At 48.7% G+C, this 25543-nt stretch overlaps 1 protein-coding gene across 1 annotated transcript in view; it reads right to left on the bottom strand.

The window, feature by feature from the left end:
* The window catches only part of Cdh23 (cadherin related 23), a 372523-nt gene that overhangs the window by 208270 nt on the left and 138710 nt on the right, over positions 1-25543 (bottom strand). Inside the window, exons 7-9 of the mRNA XM_060369488.1 lie at positions 14316-14510; positions 11658-11786; positions 3915-3993 (exon numbers count right to left, since the gene is read on the bottom strand). Coding sequence (XP_060225471.1) covers positions 3915-3993; positions 11658-11786; positions 14316-14510 — 403 coding nt within the window. The remainder of the gene's footprint in view (positions 1-3914; positions 3994-11657; positions 11787-14315; positions 14511-25543) is intronic.

The raw sequence follows: 25543 nt of genomic DNA, 5'->3' as shown, positions 1-25543 counted from the left end.
GTAGAAGTCACTATCCTGCAGTGTCCCCAAATGACTCCCTATCTGTGGTGTGATTGAAAGGAGTGTAGAAATCTGCCCCTTGCTGGGATAGGATGTCAGGATAGAACCCAGGTGGTAGACTGTCTAGTTAGGGTTACCATTGCAATGATGAAGCACCATAACCAAAAGTAAGATTTGGGGAGGAAAGGGTTCATTTGGCTTATACTTCAGTATCAATGCTCATCATCAAAGAAAGGCAGGACAGGAACTGTCCGTCCCCACCACCAATTGAAGAGAGAGAGAGACGAAAACACAAATGATGAAGAGCAGTCCCCAGACTCATCCCTGGCCTATGCCACCTGGATATCAGTCATTGGGTCCCGGCTGCCTCCTGGCCTTCCTCTTATCCTCTGTTCTGTCCTTGCCCCATGACAGCTGGCTAGTGTTGCCACCACCCCATGGGACATGGTCTACTTGCTTTAGCCTCTTCTTCCTCAAGCCATTAACCCCACTATTGCCATACTGAGCACCCCAAACCCATGCCTAGCATCATCCTTCTCCTGTTGTAGCCCAAGTGACCCTCCAGTGCTCTCAGGACCCATGCTGGCCATCCACATACCACACAGCTGGCCTTGGTACCTTCAGTTAGTTTGTCTCTTCATAACCTCAGGTACTCTGTGTTTAGCCACTGTAAGTAACAGATGTGTCAGGCTCCCCTTACTCTGCTCATAATTCTAATCCCCATTCATGATCACTGTTCATGATCTATGATGCTTGCCGGCTTTGATGGCCAAACCTTGACAAAGTTCCCACTCCCAGTGTTTGGGCGTGCAGAATCTTGTGGAATTTTTAAATTTCTTCTTACAAGGGAAAGCGTGTGTGTGTGTGTCGGGGGTCCCAGCCCCAGTCCATGCTGACATCTAGCCCTGCCTCTAAAGATGCAGCTTTAGCCTCTTCCCTTTCCCTCACTGCCACTGCCTCCTCCTTAGTTACCCTGGACGTTTTCGCAGTCACTCTGAAGCTACAGGTATACCTTCCTGGCAAAACTGCAGGTTTCTGAGACTGATATGGTGCCTGGTTCCTACCTTTCAGGACATCACCATTTCTGGCCTAGATGGTCCTCGGCCATCTGTGTGGGTGAAGAGAGAGTGCTGCCTGTGTCTGTGAACACCTGCTGTGGAATCTGTGCCCCACTGGCTGACTGACTGCTGGTTTGCTTGGCTTGCTTAGCCCTCACAGTGCCCCGCTGGGCATGGTCTTGGGCTGGAGCTACCTCTACACCAGAGCCGGGTCTTCTGGAGCAATCTGAGCACAGGTGCAACTTAAATCTAAAACTGAAAACCGAGTTTGGTACTGGACTAGAGGTAATACAGGAAATCTGAAATGCTACCACCTAACACACCGCCAACAGGACACATTGATACTGTTTCTTACACATGCTAAGCCTGTGGGCTCTTCCTGAGCCACAGCCCAGCCCTATAGGCCACACTGACTGTACTTCTCACTTGAGAACAGCCAGGGGTCACGTGCTCAGGAACTTTGGGGGGATGCTGTACTGGCCAGCCTGCATGGAGGTACACCAAGGACAGAGGTCCTTGTTCAATGCTTCTCTGTACCTTAAGAAAATGAACCAGTCTCAAGGATCCTTCTCTGACAATTACTAATTAGTCTTAGTGTTTTATGGTCCTTCCAGAACCATCAGGTCCATATAGGGATTCTATTTTCTTTTCTTAAATTTTATTTTAAATTTATTTTCCTCCTTCCCTCCCTTCTTTTTATTTTTTAAATTATTATATTTTATCGTTGCAACAGGGTGTTATATGTCCCAGGCTAGCCTCAAACTCACCCACTTGCTGCGTAGCCAAGGATGACCTCGACCTTTCTAGAGATCCTTCCACCTCCACCAACCCAGTGCTGATACGGCAGGTGTCCACCACCACAGCCAGTTTTACGTAGCCCTGGAACATTTGACCAACTGAGCTACATCCACAGCTCTAGGATTTTTAATCTCATATTATAGGTAAGCACCATCAAGCCTACAGTAGGTCAAATACCTTCTGAAATAGTGCTGGCAGGGAGCAGAGCATGTTCTTAATCCCACAGTGCTCTGCCTGGGGTAGACAGAGTGTTTCTTGAAGTAGGACTGTTTGGGTTACAGGAGGGATGAAGCTAGAGAGTATCCACTCAGACTTCAGGCTGGAAGAGGCCCCTATAAAGGCTCTCGTAGCCTGGTATTGAGAGATGCTCCTGGTGCTGGGATGGCAGGCACAGGAAGAGATGGGGCCCATGCCAAGTCCTCTGTGGGAAAGAACCTTGTCATTCATCAGACTCAGTGTGGCCACGAGGGGCTGAGAACAAATTGATGGAGATGGAGCCATAACTTACCACTGAAGGCCTCTTTGCTCTTGGCAAAACAGAAGCGATCATTAGGAGTGGGGAGAGCACTTGTGGGCAGATATAAATCCCCTCGCTGTGGCTGATAAATAGCCCAGAGGGGACAGGGCCTCAGATCTGGACAGGTTAACTGCATGGGGTGGGTGTTAGCTTGGGTCTCTGTGTACCTGGTTGGGACAGGTGGGCCTTGCCATGTAAAGACAGAGCTCCTACTACCAGCCCAGGCTGCCGAGATGCCTAAGGCTTGAGTCATCACACCAGTGGGCCCCAGGAATGATAATCATTGGGTGAGTATATATCAGGGTCTACTCTGGGCTGGATCCTGTCCTGGATACCAGAATGGGGACATGGTAGGAGGCATCAGAGGGATTCAGGGGTCCAAGCGCTAATTCCTACAGATGCTCAGTCCAGATTGGCTGTATCTGCCCTGTCTTGGGGCTCTCTGGGTTTTCAGTATAAGAAGAGTACTGTAAGTACCTGCAGGTTGTCTGAGGCCTACAACATTTCTGGATTCCTATGATCCTAGGCATGCGAGTGCTCTGCTGCCCACAGCTGCCTTAGTCTCGTAGCTGCTGGTAGTATTATCAAGAGCAAATGCTTACAAAGTACTCTCCATACATGAGCTCTTCACCCGAGTAAGTCGGTGATCCACAGACTACCTTAAGCCAAGTATTCTTACTGTTCCTGATATATGAATAACAAGTGAGACAGACCCAACCAACATAGCTGGCTCAGGAGACCCTCCCTACTCCCTTCTTGATCCCCATGCCTTTCTCCCTTTTAAGAAATGCTCTGACCACATCACTCTCTTCTCTTGGGGGTAGGGTCGGGTGACCTGACTTCCTCCTCATCTGTCTGGCTTGCCTGGATACACCAGGCTGAGCCTTCAGAGACTGCACACAGAGCACGGGTGCCATGAGCAGGTGTGCGTGTTTCAGGAACAGAGCCAACACTTCTGAGTGAGGGCAATAGTCCTTGAACAGCCCCCTAGAGATGTCAGGGGTCAGCCTATGGGTAAGGCATGACCTAGGCATCTCCTTACTCAGAGCCATCAATTTGGTCAGTTACGTTCTACATGGCCAACAGATCTACTGGTGGGGAAGAGGCCAAGGATCTCCTTCGCTGATATCCCAGAGCTACCTAAATGCTTATTGGCTAGACATGTGACTAGAACATGAAATCAGACAGCAGCAGTACTATTTGTTCCAAAGTAATGTTAAAAATTGCCACCTTTTCACCAAATAAGAATAGAAATCTGGGGTACTGAAGGAGGTTACCACCACATTTCAGGCTCGGAGTCTCAGAGGCCGACAGCTTAAGACCTTGGAAAACAGCACACATTCCTGTTCCCAGGGCTCCCAGCCACCATGGTCTTTTAACCCTGTTCCTTTCTTCTGTATTCATTTGTCCCCTTCCTTAGCAAGGACTGTCCGTGAAGGCAGGTCTCAGATGCCTTTCTGTAGAGTCCACAGCTTCTTGAGTCTGAGCCCCAGCAGCAGCTCTCCTGGAGTACGTGTCAAATAATGCAGACTTTGGCTTACCTGAGACAATAGTGTAACCAATGCCCCGGGGTCGTCCCTTATCTTGGTCCACAGCAGTGATCACCCGAACAGTTGTGCCCTGGTTGGGAGAGAGAAAGGGTTTGAGTTCAGTCTCCGAGGTCCTAGGCAGCTATCTTTCTTTGTGGGTATCCTAGCATCCCCAGTTTCCCTTCCCAGGCTAACTCCCAACTCCCAGGAAGTGTGTACCATACAGCATTGCTCCCGACTCCAATGGCCTTGCCCTCTGCAATCCCTATTCCCCCAAACCAAGTAATCAAGTATAGACTCGAGCAGGGAGTCAAGGACAGGCACAGATAGCTGCTGAATACATCTGGGGTTGATGAGATCTAGAGATGCACAGGAAAGAGTAGGAATCCATCTAGTCCACCTGGAGAGAAGGACATCCAGATGGGGTAGCATTTAGGATGGATTGTGAGGAATTAGTAGGAGTTTTTCCAAGGAGAACAAGTAAAAGGGAAGTGCCCCAGGGATAGAGTGCAGTATGGGCCAGGATTTGGCTGTGTGAGCTTCTAGGAAGGGGTGTTGATTAGTAACCATCAATGGATGGCAGTTCATTGAAGGATAAACAACTGTATACATTTGTTACACACAGGCCAGGGCTTGGTTAAGTGAGCTTCTAGGAAGGGATGCTGGGAAGTAAGCTTCCACAGATGGTAGTTCATTGAAGGATACACAAATGTATACATGGAAGAAACTGACACCATCACGACCACCACTTGCTGAGCTGTCCTTTGCCAGGAGTTGTCTATCTCTCTTTCCAGGCTACATCACACCACTGCATATGTCAGCTGTCCCTGCTTATCTTACACCTAAGGTTCATGTCCTAGTACAGTGGTTCTCAACCTAGAGGTCATGACCCCTTTGGGGTTGAATGACCCTTTCATTGGGGTCGCCTAAGACCATCGAAAAACACAGATATTTACATTATGATCCATATCAGTAGCAAAATTACAGTTTTGACATAGTAACAAAAATAATTTTATGGTTGGGAGTCATTACAACATGAAGAACTATATGAAAGATTTGCAGAGTAGGAAGGTTGAAAACCACTGTCCTAGTAGTTTTCCCTGAGTGTAGGACAGCAGACACGCCCCCTGCCTCCATCTTTGGGGAGTGAAAGTATCTTTCTAGCATTCAGGTCTAAATGGGGCTCTTGTCTGATTCTCACCCTATGATAGTTCTGTACCTCAGAGCCAAGAACATGCCTGCAAGTCTTCCCAGTCTGGTGTGGAGACAGCAGGAGCCTTAACCTCCTCCCACAGAGTGCACTGCTCTTCCCAGAGCCTTTCCATCTCCCTTAGCCTACAGTGCAGAAGATGGACTGCCTCCAAGCTCCCTGTGGGAATGTGGGAATATCTCCGGGTATATGCAGAGACCAGGCCATATGGCAAGAGGCCTGGCCCCTTCTTTGTCCTCTCCTCCAGGGAGCAGGAGTTTATTGGATCTTTTGAGCTTATTAAGAAGTTGAATAAATATGCTATTGAAAAGAGCACGTCTTCCCTGGCACAGACAATTACTGAAAATGCTGGCCCTATGTACTCAGGTACTCCAGCCTCCCAGTATCCTAAGACCTGGCCCCTTCCTGCAGATGAAGAAACAGAGGAAGAAAACCGATAAACTCCTGGAGATCCCAGAGCAGAGAGCAAGTGAACAACAAGCCAGGTTCATATTTAAATGTTCTGGCTCTGACGTTTCTGTCCACCAGGCACTATGGCCACTGCAGGGTTCTGCTATAATAATGCTAATGTCATTTCCGAATGTCACTGCTCTGTGGTAGGAACTATTCTAAGCACTGGCTTCTGTGAAATTTGGAAATGCCTATGTGCCAGCCATCCCTGGAGATGCCATGTGTTCTAGAATGATCAGGGGCCAAGGGTTAGTCATATGGGAAACCGGTCACCTTGCCCTCCCAAGCTGCCTTCCTTGGAGCATGGGGGGGTCCATGGGACCACTGGGAAGCACAACTCTAGGCCTAAAGGGCCTACACAGCTTTCCACATCATCTCACTGGAGGCTCTTTTGGGGGACCTGGCCATCTAAGGGTACACCATTCATCAGAGAAGACCGGGTCTGTCCCCAGCAGGAGGCCCCAAGGGTATAGAACTATCCCGAGACTTCAGCTTCCAGAACATGGGAGCCAGCTCCATTCTACCTGCGTGCTTACATGTATCCTACAAGAGGGTTTCTGAGTTGCCCCATGAGCTGCTGGAGCAGGGACCTACCTGCCAGGGTGACTAAGCGCAGAGATCACTAAAGCCCCAGTGTGGAGTTACTAAACTATACACTTAAGGGACAAATGTATGCTTTGCCATCTCTCAGGAGGGTTGGGCTGGGCTCAAGGGGACAGGATAAGGCAGCTATGCTGGCTTGTTTAGAGAAGTCTGTGGCCCAAGAGCCTTTAGTCCCCAGAGCCCTGTGGATGCCATTGCCGTGTATTCATAACTGTGGTGGGGATCAAAGTACCCCTGGATGGGTGGGGGAACTCAGCAGAGGCTGGCTGGCTCTGTGGGACATGAGGATAAGGGGCTCCTCTCCCAGCCAAAGTTGGACCCAAGCCTCGGCCGAGGAAGCTCTGCTAGGCTCTCAATCAGGTTTGGGGTTTCATCTCTTTTTGGGTAAATAAATCCACTTTTAATAAAACTTTGAGCTTTTAATACAAGTGCAGACAGAAGGCCTGGAAACGTTATGAGAAGGAATTAACAAGGAGGTATGGGGGCTCCTGGGAGCCCATGGCTCTTGTTTCAGAGTCTCAGTGATTATATTTTCAATATACTGCAACTTATTTTCAAAGACGAGGAATGAGGAGAAGTATAGTCTGCCAGCACAGAGCTGGGCCTCCAAGGATGAGTCCATGCCTGCAGCCTGCGGCTCTGAGGGAAGCTGAGGTCCCCAGGGGCACAGGAGGGAGAGTGGGGGACCCCACTCCAGCTGGAGGGCTGCAGACAGGCCCTGGGGAGGGATTCTTCCATTTCCCAGGCACTCATGTGGTAGGGAGGAGGTGACCTTCTGGGAAGCAAGGCTCTACTCAGAGAGGTGAAGGGTGCACAGGCTTGCAAGGTCCTGACTCCTTGTGACAAGAAGAGAAGCAGAGAGGCAGTTAAGGGTTTGATTCCTGTAAGTCTGGACGGCCCACTTGTTTTTCTATCCATAAAATGGGTATAACAGGCTCCACTGTCCAGCAGCATGAACACACACATGAACACATACACACTAAATAACACTATAAACAAACAGGAAATGTAAATAAACTGGGCCCTGGAATTTCTGTGTACATCTGATATAACCTGGGGTGTCCTGTCTGGGGCTATGCACAAATTTCCAAACAATTTCAGCTAATTTGGACCCTTGATAGACCACATGGATAGGTCCATTCCCAAGCCAAGGAGTGTTCTCTACATTTGAATGGCTGGGACCCTATAGGGAAAAGCCAAGGTAACTGGGAATGGAAGGTTGAGCCTGGAATAAGTCTGTCATGCTAGCAGAGACTGGAGGGCCAGGACTCACCCAGTGGGCAGGAAGTGGGGCACAATCTGGGACTTCAGTAGATAGAACCATGCGGTCTGTCCCCAGTGAAGCAGTTGCAATGGGCAACAGACTGGACTGTCTTCAGGGACCACTACCCATCTCATTCTTTGTAAGCTTAGCGGGGATACCCCATCCCCCATTTCTCTGACACGATTAAGGACTTGAAAGGTGACAGGTGACATGCAGTTTGCTTTGGAAGTTGGGGAAGGAGCGTTACTGAGGTGGGGGCTGGCTGGTGGGGGCTACTGGGGACTTCCAATGAGAGCTGCCACAGCAGATTCTGAGGCAGAAAATCCTATTTCTCAGTCCTTAATTCCAGTCAATTCCAGTCAAAGGGCTGATAGGCATCGCCGGCAGTAATTTGTGCAGCCTATCCGCTCTTTTCACCTTCTGTCGGCCCCTCACTGACGGGCAGGCCGACATGCTGCTGTTCGAGTGAGGAAATTAAAATTTGATGCAATAATCCCAAATAAGAAGGATTTTATTAGGTAATATATACACTTTAGATGAAGCTTGCTAGCCTGATACACTGATAGAGGGTGGCATACATGCTGGGAGCCACAGATAAAGAGGGGGAGCCAGGAGGGTGGGGCAGGTCTTGACAGGGCCACTATGAGCAGCAGAGACAGGGCTGGGCGTGAGGGATGCCTGGGTCCCCGCCTGGGGTACTGAGCAGGCTGTGCTGCCTCTTAGCCCTGGCCCTAGCTAAGGAGTGAATGTGTGAAATCAGCGTGTCACACTCAAAACAAAACAAAACAAAACATGGAGATCCAGATCAAGGCATGGAAACTGATTAGCAGCCTGGAGACATCAGCCTGGCGCATGTGGCAACTGGCTTAGGGGAGAAGGGCTGTAGGGGAGGGGAAAGTGGGGATTCCTTTTCCACTAGGGAGCTAGGAGAAGCAGATCCACATGGAGTCTATGGGGCTGGTCAATGCCCAGAAGAGGCTGGGAGCCAATCACTGCTTGTCTGTCTTCCTCAACTGGTCCACAACCCTTGTAAAAGTGCTTACCATGCCCCCACAGCGTGGGTGCAGAGTCCCCCAGGGACTGGCTAGACAGTGAGCAACACAAGCACACAGTGAAATGCTAAGATCTCTGAGCTAAGAGAAGACAATCACATGACAAGTAGCAAAGGGAACATGAGGAGAGAGTGTGAAGGAAGACACACATCTGGTCTGCTCCATGGAAGCCTCTAGAAAAGAAGGGTATAACTTAACCTGGGTTAACTATCTAGGAGATGGGTATGAGGCTAAAGTAGTGAACACATTCATGGAGGGACAGGGGAAGACTGATACCTGACATGCATAAGTTATAAGGGCATCATATGGGGTCTCAGAGGAAGCCTGTGTCAAATACAGGATCTTGTGACTATCTTTTGAAGCAGTGGCTGAATACAGCATCCCATAGCTGACAGACCCACTGAGTCACAAGCCACCAGAGTTTGATATCTGTAAGAATCTTTCAGGAACCTCCTACCCTGCCCCATTCCCAGGAGACATATAGGTAGCAGTGTCGGGGCTTTTCAGGTTCCCTCTGGTGACCCAGCCAATGTGATGCCAGTACATACCAATCAAGTTGGCTTTGGCTTCAAGTATCTTCTGCATGCTCTTGGACAGTGTGCTGGGAGACCCAAGTGAATCCTGAGTCAATGTTCCAGAGATGGGGCATCTTGGTTACTCAGAGATTAAAAGCAACCTAGGTTCCCGTGTAAACATTACACAAGGCTGGGATTGACTGTTAAGTCATTTAGCTTAGAAGTCAGTTGTATCATAGCAGAGAGGGGTGGCCAACTCTGAGGCTATTTAGGGACAAGCCAGGGAAAGGATCTAAGAAAGGAGGGAGAGAACTGGGGAACTGAAGGTCAGGTGGTCTGTGGGTTGATGACAAGAGCAAGTACAAGGGTGACATGAGTGGCAGGACCACAAGAGGGCTGTTATGACCAGACTGTGTTCGTTCATTCATTTATTCTACAGACACTCTCAAACTCCACCATACCATGCCCATCAAAGAATCCATTCCTGCTGTACCATGATACCAGGCAAGCATGACACCAGCAAATGCTAGTCAAGTCACTTTGGGGCTCTGAACACTCAGAAGGAGAAGCTCAGGACTGGAAACAGGTGATAAAATGTCTGAAGATGGCAGTCAGTTTGGCATGAGGCTGACATCAAGCCTTGCAAAGCTGGGGTTAGTAGCAGAAAGGATGGAGAAGTCCCTGGATATGGGTGGGCTGAGCTCATGCAACCTGGTCTTCATAAGTTGGGAACATGATGTGCCTAGCATGCCAAGAAAGGAAAAGCTGGGAGCAGTGAGCTTGAGATCACTCTATCTGGTCTCCAAGCATCTTCAGAAACCTGCAGTAGCAAGAGGATAAGCATCTTTCTTGTAGACTCTTCATTCCATACCTGGCCCCCAAAACAAGTGACCAAGTTCCAACTCCACACCTTTCGTGCCAAAGACACCTGTAGTCAGAACAACCATCACATCCAAACAGGACCAGGCTCCCCTAGCCTGTACTGGCTTAGGAACTCTGTCCACACCCACCTCTCCTCACGTTTGGGGCTTTGAGTAGTACAGGGGGCAAGGTGGGGTTCTGAACATCTCCAGCTTCCAGGGATCCCCTACATTCCCTCAGAGCTAAAAGCTTTTCTCTCTACAAATGCCACTCCCACAAGATGCATGTTGAAGTTTCTGTCTATTTAATGGGGATATACCCTGCTCTTCTTTGTCAGCCCTTAGCAAGCATCTATTACAGTCTGTAGAAAGTGAGGTGGCTGCCAAGCCAGGGACACCCACTCTTTTAGCCAGGGCCCTGTGGAGTGGACCATGACCCATTTGTTCTGTGACACCTTCCCCCAATCATAGCTTGTTTGACCAGGTGCAAGCTGTGTACCCCTAGGGTAGTAATTCTCAACCTGTTGGTTGTAACCTCTTTGGGGATCAAAAGAGCCTTCCACAGGGCTGCATATCAGACATTCTGCATATCAGATATTTATATTACAACTCATAACAGTGACAAAACTATAGTTATGAAGTATAAAAAATAATTTTATGGTTTGGGGTCACCATAACATGAGGAACTGTATTAAAGGGTCACAGCATTAGGAAGGTTGAGAACCACTACTCTAAGAGAACCAAAGGATAAGTTCCTGTGACCTAAATACAAAATTAGGCATCTCCCTTGAAATCTGAACTTGAGACCCTCCAAAGAAAGAGCCATTATGAAAGGCAGATGGCTCCCAGAACAGCTTGGGCCTGAGAGAGGAGCCTCACAACAGAAAGAAAGCTGTCATTGTGTGTGGCACTCATGGCTGACAGTGGCAGCAAGTTCATGGAGGACATGACTAAGTAACATGGCTGTTTGGCTGAGCTTAGGTCCACATCCAGGCCAGCACAGGCTGGAGTACTCATGGGCATCTGTGGACTGGAAGTTTTGCTTTCTTTAAAAGCCCAGTTATGTTTTTTGTTTTAATCCCAGTTGTGGGATATGGAGTGCTTTTAGTTTATCTACCACAGATAATTGCCTCGTGAGGGGTGTGGTCTTTGCTTGCTGATAATTGCCTCAGAGAGGGGCATGGTCTTTGCCGGCTGCAGTTGGTTTAAATTCTGGGGACTTGAAGAGGGTATAATTATGAAAGAGATGCTATGAGGGACACTCAGAGGGAGGGGGAGGGAAAGAGAGAAGGAGAAGGAGGGAGGGAGGAAGAGAGGATGCTTTGAAGAATGTTTGAGGAAAGGGACAGAGGAGGAAGGAGGCTGCATTTGCTGTTCACCCTTGCTAAACTGTTAGATATCCTAGTGACCGAGATTGGTATTATCCCAAAGAACCCAACGATCCTAACCATCCAGAACTAAATCTAAAGAGGTCTATGTTCCCTGACCCATCTAACCTCCTTTCTCTCCTACCTAGGGTTGGGGGGTGGGGATTGGAAGGAAGGTAAAGGCGTAAGAAACCCCAATAAAGTAAAGAAGATAAAAAGTAGCACCTACACATTTGTGTCACTGTTCATGACTCTTTCTAAATCAGTTCTCCTACATCCAGCCATACTTCTCTTTATGCCCCATGGTACCTTCCAGGGAGCAGGAGAGACATTGAAGATAGTGTAACCTGCAAAGTACCTGGGGTTTCCACTGTCCCTCAGTCAGGGACTACAGGCAGGGAATGGCCACCACTGGGGCTGGGGGCAGGGCTTACCGGAGGAGAGTGCTCATAGATGTTGGTGCTGTAGGGTAGGTTGATGAAGATGGGGTCCATGTCTTGTACATCCGTGATGATGATAGCCAGGTTGGCCAGTGTAGACAGAGGTCTGGTTTTGTCTTGATCCTTGGGAGGCATGCAGAGAGAGAGAGCAAGAGTGCACAGCATTGGGTTAGAAGGTGTGGTAGAACACACATGCATACATACATACATATATTCATACATACATACATGTGACCACTGCATCCACAAACATACACACCAACTCTTACACTTTACATAGAGGCTTTGGTGTACCTGAGATGTTCAAGAAAATGGAAACAGGACAGCCTGGAGATTGTGGTGCTACAATAGAGGCTTGGGCTGAGGCTGAACTGTTGGCCTAGGACTAGCTCTCCTGAATGTCAGGTGGGTGGGACCACCAGCTTGGATGGGGATGTCACAATTCTTATCACCTTTGCTGTGTTTGTCCAGGGCCACAGCCCCCCATCCCAGAATAGATTTCACTGAGATGGGGCTCCTGGAGAGGTTCTTCTGTGATCTGCTGCATTTGCTAGCCAGTGATTTCCAATCAAACCAGCAGGGGGAGCTCCAGGGCCCATGTCATCTGGGGGCCTCCCGGAAGTAGTGCTAAATGCCTCTGGGACAGGGCAGGAAATATTAAGCCAAGCCATTATACTTAGAAACCTGGTTCTATAAAGCCCAGTAAGAAAGGGACAGCAACACCTGTGTTCTAACATTCAGCAGACCAAGGTTCGTGTAACAAACAGTTCAGTACAACCAGATAGCAAGAACCAATAACAACGACAGCTGTTATATCTGAGGTAGTCCCCATCCCACGTACCCACATGCCCCTACCTTTGCATGTATTGTTATCACAGGCTAGGCTTTTAGATTGCTTCACAGAGACAGAGTCAGACAGACAGACAGACAGGCAGATTTGTCTGTAGTTGCAATACTAAGGAAGTATTTAGAACCCAAGCCTAGGTCATTTTGCACAGGAATATCTGCCTTTAACTGCCTTGATTTTGGTCCCCACAGCAGCCAGTCTCTAGCATGCAAGAGAAAGTCCGATAGACCTTTATATGAAATGAAAGGTCCCAGCGAATGGCCCTGATGGCCCCTGGGCTTACAAATGCACCCGGGACTTGAGGAGTATTTGCATCTAACTTGGCCTTGGCTCCACTGGGGCATTTCCCACATTGCATAAAGCCTGGCACTGGCCTCAGCACTCCACAGATGGCACTATGGAGCCCATGGCAGAAAAGATGACCTCGTGGCTGTCCTCGGAGACCTTAGGAGGATTGTCTGAGATGGGAGGGGTGGGAGCTGTGTATGTATGCACAGGAAGAAAGGCTATATTCTGGGAAGTCTTGGCCCCTCCCTCCACAGCTCAGGACTGCACTGTGGGTAGATTACTGGCAATCTCTCTGTATTCATCATCCCAGTATAAGCTTGGCCCCTGGATGGACCTGTCCACCCACATTCTACGAATGACCAGCTCTGGTCCATTTGCATGCTGGGTAGAGATTATCCCACAGGACAGGGTCTAGAGAAAGGACATATCATCTGCATGCTTCTGGGCCCAGGTGTATACCTGGGATTCAGTGAAAGCGTGAGGGAGGCACAGATGTGCAAGTCCCCTCCACTCCCTACGTCAGTTTTATTGTATTTTTTATTTAGGTCTCTTCTTAGGAAACCGATAAATAACCAGAAGAGAAAATAAGAGGCCTCATCAGGGACCTCCCAGAGAATCACAATATTTGCTTTTCCTTGTTCTAGAGGCTTTCCTGGGTCTTATCCAAGCCTGAGGGAAAAGCTCCATTTTTCAAAGCTCAACCCAGGCCAGATCCAGAAATCTGGCATGTCAGCTGCCACACATAGGGGCAGGGCAGAGGCCCTGTCTGCAGCAGTGGAGGGTCAAGAATGGGTGCCGTAGGCCAGGCTGAGTGGACCACAGAGGAAGAAAGGATCCCATAACTTCTGTTGCCCTTAGCCTGAGCTCTACAAACAGATCTAAAGGACAACAGAGTGTGCCATCACTTCTAGGTTTGTAGGCCACTAAGGATGCAGCTGTGCTCCCGGATGTCAGCTGGAATAAGGGCACACAGGGCTAGGACCCTGTTTAAGGTATGGCTTGCTTAGCCCTCGGCCCCTTACAAACATCTGGCATCAAAGGCCCAGCTGCATGCTGGAGACCTATAGACTCTTGGCTATGGGGCATGGCGGCCATAGCCCAGAACTGAAGTCAGACAACCTGGTTTTGGATTCTTACTTCCCCTCTATTAATCAACTGTGGGAGTCTCAATGTTGCCATCCATAAATGGGCTAAGATTTACTCCCCTGCCCTGAATAAGTCGGACTTATCTTACAATTCCCTGGGGTTGGGACATAGGCTGAGTATCTGTAAAATGGGCATCTCAACAATACTAGTATGGTAGGGCTGTTTGAAGGTTAACAGAAAGTCCATTTGAGTGCTAAAATCAATGCCAGAGACACATTGACACCATCTATCACGATTATCACCATCACCAGATTCTTCATTGTAAATCACAGAGCAGCATGGGGCTAACTCAAGTCTCCTTGGAATACCCGTTTCCTTCTGTACGGGAAACGTCAGGCGGTGGGCACGGGAGGCCCAGGGGAGTGACTCACCGTGGCGTTGACTGTGAGCTGGTACCCCTGCGTGACCTCATAATCCAGCTCCTGGATCACAGTGACTATGCCTCGGGCGCTGTCGATGGCGAAGAACTGAGATGGGGGCTGGAAGGAGTAGAGGACGCTGCCACCCGCACCCAGGTCAGGATCGGTGGCATTGACGATGAAGATGGGTGTCCCCACTGGTGTGTTCTGAGTGAGAGCAAGGTAAACAAGAGGATGAGTCTCACTTCACCAGAAGCAGCTGCCTCCATCAGTCTCAATTCCTCCTCCCTACAAAGGCCATTAACCATGCTTAGCCGTGCCCCTGCAGCCAATGGACCGACCTGTCATTTCCATTCTGAGCGGGTCTGGAGGAGTGTAAAATGCATGATTTCTCTTTTTCTCTTTTTGATGGCCTCCTGGTGGCTGTAGAGCACTGGCTTCAAAGACGGCCCACTTATCCCAGAGTCCTGGAAGAGGGGCCCTTTGGTCCCCAAACCCATTTCTTGGTGGATTCGCTTCCTTTGTCCGGTGCCCCTTGGCTGCCCAAGCTTCATTAGATTTCCCTGGAGGGTGGCTAGGAACCTGCCTACAGGGACCTGTCAAGGGCAAGAGTGTGTATGGGGGTGTACCTGGATTCAGGTGGGGGCCTTGGAGGCACCAAGGGGAGGGCCATCCTATGCCACCCCTAGATCTTGGCCGAGTGACAGCAGAGTGTAGGTTGCTCAACTGCCTCAACCTCCTAGGAGCCTTCAAGGATGCTGTGACTCCTCCGTTCTATCATGGATGTAAGTCCCTGTCCCTTTCTGACGGGTGGCTGGTTACGGCCACTTCCTCATGAGGTAGGGATGGGGCTTCCACATTCGTCAAGAAGGCTGCATACTGACACTGTTTATGTGCCACACAATGAAACTCCCCATCCCAACCTGTATGCCTCGGCCAGCTCTCAGCTTCCTCAGAGCCTGCATTTCCACAGGCTCTGTCTGTTTTGCCTCGGATGGTGTCCGGCACACAGCCTAGTCAGTGGACACCCATGTGAGCACATGGACAGATCTCAGCAGCACTAGGTGACTACATTCTGAATGTCTTCCTATACCACCAACCCTGGCCACCCTCATCTCGGCAGCTCCTGCTCATCATTGGCTGCACGGGTTTCCCCACACTGTAGAAAGCACACAATGGAGGAGGGACACTTGGATAAGGCTCTTTGCACAGAAAGGAAAATAAAACCCCAGCTGGGGAACAGAGGGGCCAACTGATCCAAGGCCACACAGTGAGGAGATGGAGCAAGGCCTTGGGTTCAAGTGCTGCTGATTCTAAGCACACGATCTCAACATCTACACCACAGGCTTCTCTACACTGATCAACCAGAGCACAGCCACTAAGTTGTTATGGTCCTACCTCAGCTGGCCAATTGTCCTCTATTGGCCACCAAGTGTAGGGCTGACCCCCCAGGAATCATCTTCCAGTTCTCATCCCCCAGCTGATGGGAGCAGACAGGCAGTGGGAAGGCCCTCTCCTCTTCGTCATTTGTGGCTCCCTCTTACCCTTGGCACAGAACATCTCACACAGACTGACCCTGGATTGCTCTTCAGGAATTTCCTAGTTGCATGGAGCCATTTGTATTGCTCCAACCCAGCAGTTCCCTTATATCTCAGGGCCTTCCTCACTAGATCTACCCTCTCCTCACCTTGGCTTCTTGGGAAACATGTTCTTTCCCTTCAAAGAGAAACAAGTTTGTTGGAGGCAAGTGGACAAGTGCTAGGATTTCAGGCCTGGCCAGGACATCGGTTGGGATTCCAGCCTCACTGTGTATCTCTGGGTTAGTTACTTAAGCTCTCTGTTCCTTAATCCCCTTTATGTACACTAAAGGTAATATTCTCTCATTGGGTTCGTGTTAAGAAGGCAGACCTACAGCTCACTAATATAAACTTTCCAGCATCTAAGTGCCCAGAAGGAAGATGCTATGGTTGCCCCCATCACACTACCTGCTAGAACCGTAGAGGCAGGGCCATCTAAGGGCAGGGCAGGGAGGTCTCAAGAAAGAAATACAGTATGTCTCAGAAGCACCATACTGGGCATTCCCTGTCTGCCTTCCTGGCCTCTGTACCATAGGGTAGCCCAATCGGCCTACCTGCCTTGCTCCAGACCTCAATTTCTTTCCTCGCTGGCTTCCTGGTGAACTTTACCAACTGGGAGTGGGGGTAGGGATGGCAGGAGCTCAGAGGGAAGAAGAAAGAAAGGCATGCAAGGCCCACGCCTTCAGCTGCCACCCTGGAGCCCAGCTCCCTGGGGCAGGCACTCTGAAACATCCTTCCTCTTCCACCCACTGAGCCTTTGCAGTAGGAGGTGCAGCCCTCCATGGCCAGCCCCCAGGTGCTTCAACAGCCCTTATCTTCTTCCACCCATTGGCTCCTCCATGTATGCCCCTCAAAGATCCACAGCCTGGGAGGCAACAGAGCCTCTAGGAAGGGAGGCCTAGTAGGAGGAAATTAGGTACTTCTCCCTCTCTCCCTCTTTCCTGTCTCCCTTCCCTTCTACTTCTCCTCCCCCTCTCCCTGATCCTTGACCACCATAAAGTGAGCAAATTGCTCAGTCACATGCTTCCCACCACAATGGTCAACACAGGCCCACAGCAGCAGAACCAAGCAGCCATGGGCAGAAGCCTCTTAAGTTGTGAACCCAAATAAACCTTTCCTTCTTCTGAGTCAGTTTCTTTCTTCTCTCTCTTCATGTGAACGTACCCACGTGGTCATGTTCAGATGTATGCACGTGAGTGTGGGTGTGTGCACATGTGCATGGGGCAGAGGTTAGTACTGGTGTCTGTTTTTAGAGACTAGATCTCTCACAGAACCTGTTGCTGACAGTTTCAGGTAAACAGGCTGTCCTGTGACCCCAGATCCTCTTGCTTCTGCTTCCCTGGCCCCAGGACTGTAGTCACATTCAGCCACATCTGTTTTTGCTTTTGTTTTTTATCTTGTGGCTGCTGCTGCTGGGGCTCAAGCTCAGGTCCTCATGTGTATGCAGGAAGCCTTTTCTCCAGCCTTCTTAAAAATGATTTCTTTAGGCATTTTGTCACAGTCCTGGAAAGCCACTAATACACTACAGTCTTGAAAGTGGGCACGTCACAGACACACTTTCATTGGAGCTATCAAAGATCTCTTTCCTGTGGGACCCTGATGGTCACAGTCACCTGCAGATCTATAGCTGAAAGATTGGGCTCCCCTGTGCAGGGCTCAGTGAAGCCAGCTCACAATGATGCTCAACCTCAGCTTACAGTTCTACTCCCTACCCCACTCCTCTCTAAAGCACACAATGCCAAACACACTATAGAGATGCTATTCTTGCAGGGCACACAGCTCAGCCTAGCAATGTGGCCCCACCAGATGCTGGCCTCACAGAGATGACAACATTTCACCTGTCCATGCCTCGTGGTCCAGGACAAAGGCTCTTAGGCTCTCTGAACAGCAGATCTGGTGAGTTCAGAGTTAGGCCCTCACTGGAGAGGGGAAGAGAAGTCCAGAGAAGCCCTGTTTGTACCTGACCTTGAGTTACATTTCATATAGGGAAAAGCCATTTAATTTCTGCATAACTTAGGATAGGTTTTAAATGACCCTGGCAAAAAGCCATTCACAAACTTAGAATGGACAGACATTGGAGAGAAGAGAGTGCTGATTTCCTGCACTTCAGGCCCCAGGCGCCATGCTCTACCAAGGATCAGCGCATCCACGGGAGCATCTGCAGCACCGGCTGCTGCTCCGTGGGGTGCACAGACCTGCAGGCTCAGCACAAGCAGATTCTCAGCGGACAGGCGCATCTGGTCCCTGCAGACAGTGGGCCATGGAGGCTCAGGGCATAAGCCTTGAGTTAGAACTTCTGAATCCATATCTTTCTACCAGGAGACCTCAGGTACCAGCTGTTTAACCTTTTTGACTTCCATGTCCTGCATAAAATAGAACTGTTAATGGCACTGATTCTTGGGAATGATGTGAGAATGCTATGAGATGCTCCTTGTTGGACCGAGTGCAGGGCAACGTGCAGTAACACTCAACAAATGGTCCGGCCTAACATTGCTATTTTATCAATGAAATGGCATCACAGGCAGAGAGATGAGCCCTCCCCCACACAACTAAAAGGAAGATAGCATACAAATGAGTTTCTTCACTATGAACTTGGACAGCCGCCTTAGGGATGGAGAGATGGCTCAGTGGCCACACCTGATGACTGAAGTTTGATTCCTGGGACTCACGTAATAAAAAGAGAAAGACGACTCCACGGGCGGTCCTCTGCATGTGTGTATGAGTGTGTGGGGCGGTCCTCTGCATGTGTGTATGAGTGTGTGGGGCGGTCCTCTGCATGTGTGTATGAGTGTGTGGGGCGGTCCTCTGCATGTGTGTATGAGTGTGTGGGGCGGTCCTCTGCATGTGTGTATGAGTGTGTGGGGCGGTCCTCTGCATGTGTGTATGAGTGTGTGGGGCGGTCCTCTGCATGTGTGTATGAGTGTGTGGGGCGGTCCTCTGCATGTGTGTATGAGTGTGTGGGGCGGTCCTCTGCATGTGTGTATGAGTGTGTGGGGCGGTCCTCTGCATGTGTGTATGAGTGTGTGGGGCGGTCCTCTGCATGTGTGTATGAGTGTGTGGGGCGGTCCTCTGCATGTGTGTATGAGTGTGTGGGGCGGTCCTCTGCATGTGTGTATGAGTGTGTGGGGCGGTCCTCTGCATGTGTGTATGAGTGTGTGGGGCGGTCCTCTGCATGTGTGTATGAGTGTGTGGGGCGGTCCTCTGCATGTGTGTATGAGTGTGTGGGGCGGTCCTCTGCATGTGTGTATGAGTGTGTGGGGCGGTCCTCTGCATGTGTGTATGAGTGTGTGGGGCGGTCCTCTGCATGTGTGTATGAGTGTGTGGGGCGGTCCTCTGCATGTGTGTATGAGTGTGTGGGGCGGTCCTCTGCATGTGTGTATGAGTGTGTGGGGCGGTCCTCTGCATGTGTGTATGAGTGTGTGGGGTGGGGCACATGCGTGTGCGCATGTGCTGTGAGTGTGTGCACTTGCTGCTTGTGTGCACCCAGGCAAACAATTGTAATAATTATTTTTAACTCAAGTAGAAAACCTGTCCATGTATTGATTCCTGCAAAGATGTAACTGGGAAAGAGCCTAAGGAGACCCTGCCTGTAAGAGGAGGACAAAGTGGGGCCTAAGATGCGGGGTCATCTGAGGCTAAACCAAAAGGCCAGTTCTGACTACAGACCATTCTGGATGTAGGGGCTTCAAGGAAGCTTTGGGAAGCCATGGCCCTCATTTGACAGATGAGAAGAATGAGCTCAGAGAAATAAGTTCTGCTCCAGGTCTCACCATGGCTCCTGATGGGGGACAGCAAATCAGGCACTTTGGCTCTTATACAGGCTTTTCTCAACCTCCCACAGATGCATTTGTGCCTCCTCATCCACCCTCCTCCTTAGCTCTGCTCAAGAGATACAGCCAGGCCACATACCAAGCAACTTCAGAGCTAAAATGTATTTGATTGGTGCAGGGGTAACTACCTGACCTACACAGGCCAAAGAGATGGGGTCTTGGAAATTAAATCAATTTACTAAGGGAAACCTTTAATGTAAAGATTTTACCATCCACTTAGGGTTGGATGGGCATATGCATGTGAGGGGAACCCCCATTAAGGAAGGGAGGCTCTCTGAGTCCATCTACCCTGGTCCTCACACACCCCTTTGGCCACTGTGTGGGACCCGACTTGTGAGATGTGTCTGGTGGACACCTTGCTCTCTGGGTTTTAGCTCTTTTCTCTCATCTGACACCCCTAAAACATACATCAAACATGTGCTCTTTGTTGCCAGACATTGCCACAGGCTCCCCTGGGATTCTTCCTGTTAGCACCACAGTCAGCACAGAGAGCCAAGTACCAGGCCACCGCTCCTAGACTGCTCCTCAGAGGCAATAAGAGGAGAAGAATAAATGGCCCAGTGAACGCTGGCTACAGCTTCTTGTTAACTATCCTCAGACATGCCTTTGAACATGCAGATCTACACAGATCTCTGCAGTGATTCACACGGCTGTGACAGAGTGAGCAAGAAACAGCCTAGTTGTGCACTTGTCACAGTCAGCATGGAGGGATGGTTCTATAGCCCTTGTCCCCTTCAAACCTCAGGCTGTCCCTTTGAGCAAATGGCCCATACACATAGGTCACAGGCAGGGCAGGCCTCTGCCTCCTCCAGTCCGCATTTAAGCTCCACATCACTTGTGATGGGCCTGCTATAAATGGGCCACCCTGTGCAATTCTGAGACAAATAAATCTTGTTGCTACTCCTTGGGGTGACAAGGGAATAGACTCTGGGAAAGTTCTGCCGTGCTCAGGATCTTGTTCGTTAATAATAATGATGAATGGCTTTCTTCCTCCATGCTACATTCCACTCCGGGCTTCTCTGGAGGTGGCTTAGGGTGCTCATTGGAATAGAGAAGGGGGGTGGGTATACATTGCCAGGGAGAGACGTGGGGGGTGAGAAACAATGGGTAGAAGGTTGTAGAAGAAAAGAGAGAGGAGAGAATGATGAGGGAGGAGGACAAACAGAGAGACAAAAAGAAAAAAAGTGGGATAGAGACAAGAAAAGAAACAGATCTGGAGCCCAAAAGGGAAAAGGGAATCAGAAGAAAGAATATGTGCCAGGGCACAAATCGTTGGGACAGAAACCAACAGGACAAAGAGATACTATGGAGGAAAATTTTTTGCTTTGTTTTGTTGTTTTTGAGATAGGGCTTCTCCATGTAGCCCTGGCTATCCTGTACTCATTTTGTAGACAAGGCTGGCCTGGAACTCAGAGATCTGCCTGCTTCTGCCTTCCAAGTGCTGGGATTAAAGGTGCATGCCACTGCCACCACTGCTCTTCTTAGAGGGAAAGTTGTAAACAAAGGAAATGAAGTAAAAAGACACATGGCTAGGGATGTAGATCAGTTAATAGGGTTCTTGCCTTGCGTGCACAGAGCCCTGGGTTCTATTCCCAGCACAGTATAAATACAGATATGCTGGTGTACACCTGTAATCAGGGCACTGAAGAGTTTGGGGCAGGATGATCAGAAATAGGCTACATGAAATCCTGTTTAAAAAAAAAACAGAAAGAAGAAGGGAAAAAAAGAGAAAATTTCAAAAGGGCAGAAAGACAGGTAGGAGAAAGAAAAGAAGGCTCACACCACTCAGATCATGGGGAACCTTCCTCAGCTAGATGAATTCTGTATCCTTGACCAAATCCAGCCAAACCTGCTACCATATCTGCTTAGGTGCCATCTCTAAAGGCATTATTAATATTTATGGAATGCTTTCTAGATGCAGCTACAGTCTTTAATATCTTATTATAGAGCCTGTTAGAAAATGCATTAGTAATAAATTCCTGACAGATGGAGTTCTGACAAGGTGCAGGTGGCTTGGTGGATCTGAGTTGGGAAAAGACCTTTCTGGAATATTTGTGATCTACTCAGAGGCTGGGGGCCATCCTTAGGGTAAAGAGGAGTTGGGGAGAGGTTAGGTGGGGATGCAGCCTGGATGAAGGCTGGTCTAGGTTAGAAGAGACAGGACAGATAGACGTATTAATGTTGAAGGAATTTCAGAGGCAACAGGGCACCTTGAATTTCCAGTATTTTGTCAGGTGATGAGAGGGCTCCTGGTTCAACAGGAAGGATGATAGTCAGGCTCTCAGACCAGGGTAATACCTCTGTTTTGGGTTTCATGAAGTACCTTGATGGGGTGTCACTTCCAGAGGTCTTTGTGATACTCCTAATAACACCATGGGACCTATTGTCACATACTGGGACCATGGCGGATGAGGAATAGGGTCTATAGGACATGTGCACTGTGGTCCTGGTTCATATAGCTCAGAAGACAGGTAGAAATATCCAATCAAAGGATCATGAAGGTGCAGGTGTGTTTCTGGCCTCTCTGGAGCCCTCTGGGGCCCATTATGATTGAGACAGGGCACTCTTATGTGGGACAAGCCTACATGTGTATATCTGTGGGCCATCTCAATGGAGGAACCTATCAGAACTTACTTTATGACATCTCTTATCTTGACCACTGTCTGCTCTCTCTCAAGGGGTGGTATGCACATAGCCTGATGCAGCTGGAAGACTCTTCCCTGGGCTGGCATCCCAATGGTCAAATCTTCCTGAAAGATTTGTGCAACTCTGACCCCCATTATGCAGCATGCAATGCCTTTGCAGGAAGCCGTGTAGACATTTACAAACATGCTTACTGAACCTGGCTCCTGTTTGTGACCTGCTGGAATGGCCCTAGACAGCTACTCTCCATCTCTTTCTGTCATTTGCCTTAGCCCCTTTTCAGTTCTTATGCCATCTCTTCTCTGTAGAAGACATGTGACAAATATTGCTAAGGAATCAGGGATTTTCCAGCAAACATGGCAGACAGAACACCTTTTCTGTTTTGGTCCCAGCTTCTCACCAAGACAACAATAAGCAAATTAAAAATGCATAAATCCACAAGGGTAAACAGAACAGCAGATGAGAGATGCCACTGCAGCTGTGGAAACTGGAAACAGATGGATGCCTTCAGAGGCTGTGCCTGGAAAAGCCCAGGATCTGTGGATGCCATATCACGCTACATGGGAGGAGATGTGTAGGGCTAAGGTGGAAAGAGAGGTGGAAGGTCTTAGGGGCCCAAGCAAGACTGGGTCTCCAGTTGTTGCAGCAGACTGCAGGTTCCTTTCTAGAGGGCTTTTTAGGGGACTCTGGACTCCAGGCTGGGATCTGGGGAAAGGGCTTGAGTGGATTCTCATCAACCTACTTCCTTAATCTCCACCAGGCCTGCTAGTCAGCCTTCAGAAGCCGGGTATCCAGGCAGGACACAGAAAACTAGCCCAAGAGAAAACCCTAGGAGTAACATGCCAGAGGGCCTTGAAAACCACAGCGTTTCACCCTATCATGAAGGCCACTAGTTAACAAACCCCACATACCCCATGCACCTATAGTAGGCAGGAAGTGAAACTCTCATGCATGAAGAGACAGTGGAAACCTAGCATGGAAGTGTACACCTGGGATTTCAGCACTCGGGAGGCTGAGGTAGGAGGATTTGCTGCCAGTTTGAGACCAGCAGAGGCCTGTTTCAAAAGACTGGGAGAGAAGGAGGGAGAAAGGGAGGGGGAATGAGGGAGGAACGGAGTGAGGGAGGGAGAAAAGGAGGGGAGAGGAGGGAGAACAGAGATAAGTAAGAAGCAACCCTGAAAAATTGAGTCAGGACATAGCCTCTTGGAAGTAGGGACATTCTCAGGAGGAAGAAGAGCTGAGTAGAAAGTAAAGGTCAGTTCAGGGGGCTGAGGTAGGAAGATCAAGAGTTCAAGGACTGCCTGGACATCTTAATGAGACCCGTCTCAAAATGAGAAGAGACAAAGAGAGGTTGTGACTAAAAAGAACTTATTTAACCCATGTGGGGCCTTGGGTTTAATCCCAGCACTGTAGACAACAACAAACAAAGAAAAAGAAATTCAACAGAAAAGTTGGAAATGAAGAGGAATCCCCCAAGTAAAGTAACTCAAAGATGAATATGGGGGAGAAAATAACATTAGAGGAAGAGCACAGACTGGACCCAAAGCCCAATTAACCAGAATTCATAGTTCAATATCAGCAGGAAGCTTGTCATACAGGGAAACAGGAAAACCTTCCAGACCCAAAGAAACCGTGAACTCAGATTGTTTCAGAGAGATACTTACACAAAGGCATAAAACTAAGACATTTCAAAATATGAATATGGGTGGGGAAGGGGAAACCCTAGAAACTTTAGAGAGAAGACAAGAGCCCACACTCAGAAGACCAAGAGCCAAGCTGCCATCGAGAGTCTTAACAGTAAAACATTACAGGCTGAAGTGCAGAGCAGAAACAAGTTCAGAGAATGAAGACAACTTTTCTATACCCAGCCAAACCATCAATGAGTAAACATGAAAAAATAAACACATTTTTCTGAAAAAGTTTTTAGATTTTTCCCATAAATTTTTTTTCTTGGAAATGACTGAAGGGTGTATTCTATCAAAATGATAGAAACTAAGGGGAAAAAAAGATATTCATGAAAAAAAGCAGATCCAATATTGAATGTAATGGAAGTTTTGTTTTCTTTGTATATTATATAAATATGCTTTTGTTTTAATCCCAAGATTTTTAGTTGGAATTTTAGTTGGGCTATAGTTTGTCCACATCTGTTAACTGCCACATGCAGGACATGATCTTTGTCAGCTGGTAACGGCCTTCCACATGTGGCATGTAGAGGGGCGTGGTCTAGGACTCAGTATAAATGTGAGAGCTGAGAAAAAACAGCATGTGGCATTTGGTGTTGGCATGTGGCATTTAGCAGTGTGGAAAGACAGACAGTGTGGCGGTTTGGAGCCAACAGACAGAAACGCTTCGGGGTTTAGTAGCTTGGAGAAGACTATTAGCTGCATCTGTGGTTGACGGAGATTGGTATAGAGCCCTAAAAAATCCTCTTGGACCCTAACTAACAGAGGGAAGTAAAGCAGTCCAGGCCCCCTCTCAACACTAACCTTTTCTCTCTCCTACTTGAGGTTGAGGTTTGTTTCTACAGTAGAAGAAAGGTAAAGGAACTCCTTTTAGGATACTAACAGATGTTCAATTATGCTAGAATATTAGAAGCAAATTAATGATAGGCTCATGGAACACAAGCAAATAAGAGAAGTGAATAAATGTTGCAGGATATTTGATCCCATTGTGAACCCCGAGAGTGTGAACTTATTTCTTGTTTGGTGTGGTTCAGTCCTAACACAAATCTTTAATCCAAGAACCTTTTATTGATTGTAAACAGGTGATTATGGTGTGGGCTCAGCCCTAGTACATACCTTTGATCCAAGAGCTTTCTGTACACAGGATTTAATAAAGTTAACCCTAGGTCAAGAGGTAGAGCAAGTAACCAGATGACAGGGATTAACAGAAAGGAGGCATTTTGAGCTGAGCAGCATTTAAAACGGTGTGGAGAAGAGGGAGCTCTTTGGCTTTTCGCTTTTGTCTTTTTCCTCCTGTGCTGTTGGGTGAGCTAGTAGGCTTTTTCCTCCTGAGCTGTCAGCTGAGCCAGCAAGCTTTTGACCTTGGGTTTTTGGCTTTTTCCTTCGGAACATGAGCTGAGGGAGGGTCAGCTGGGTGCTTTCTCTGCCTTTCTGAGCTAGTAGGTTTTCACCCCAATATCTGGCTTCTGAATTTTCACTGGTAAAATCAAAGATTGGGATTTTCATTA

Source organism: Meriones unguiculatus, chromosome 16 (genome assembly GCF_030254825.1).
Source record: "Meriones unguiculatus strain TT.TT164.6M chromosome 16, Bangor_MerUng_6.1, whole genome shotgun sequence".
NCBI lineage: Eukaryota > Metazoa > Chordata > Mammalia > Rodentia > Muridae > Meriones > Meriones unguiculatus.
Note: the sequence above shows the minus strand (reverse complement) of the source record. Positions and strands in the feature narration are given on the sequence as shown.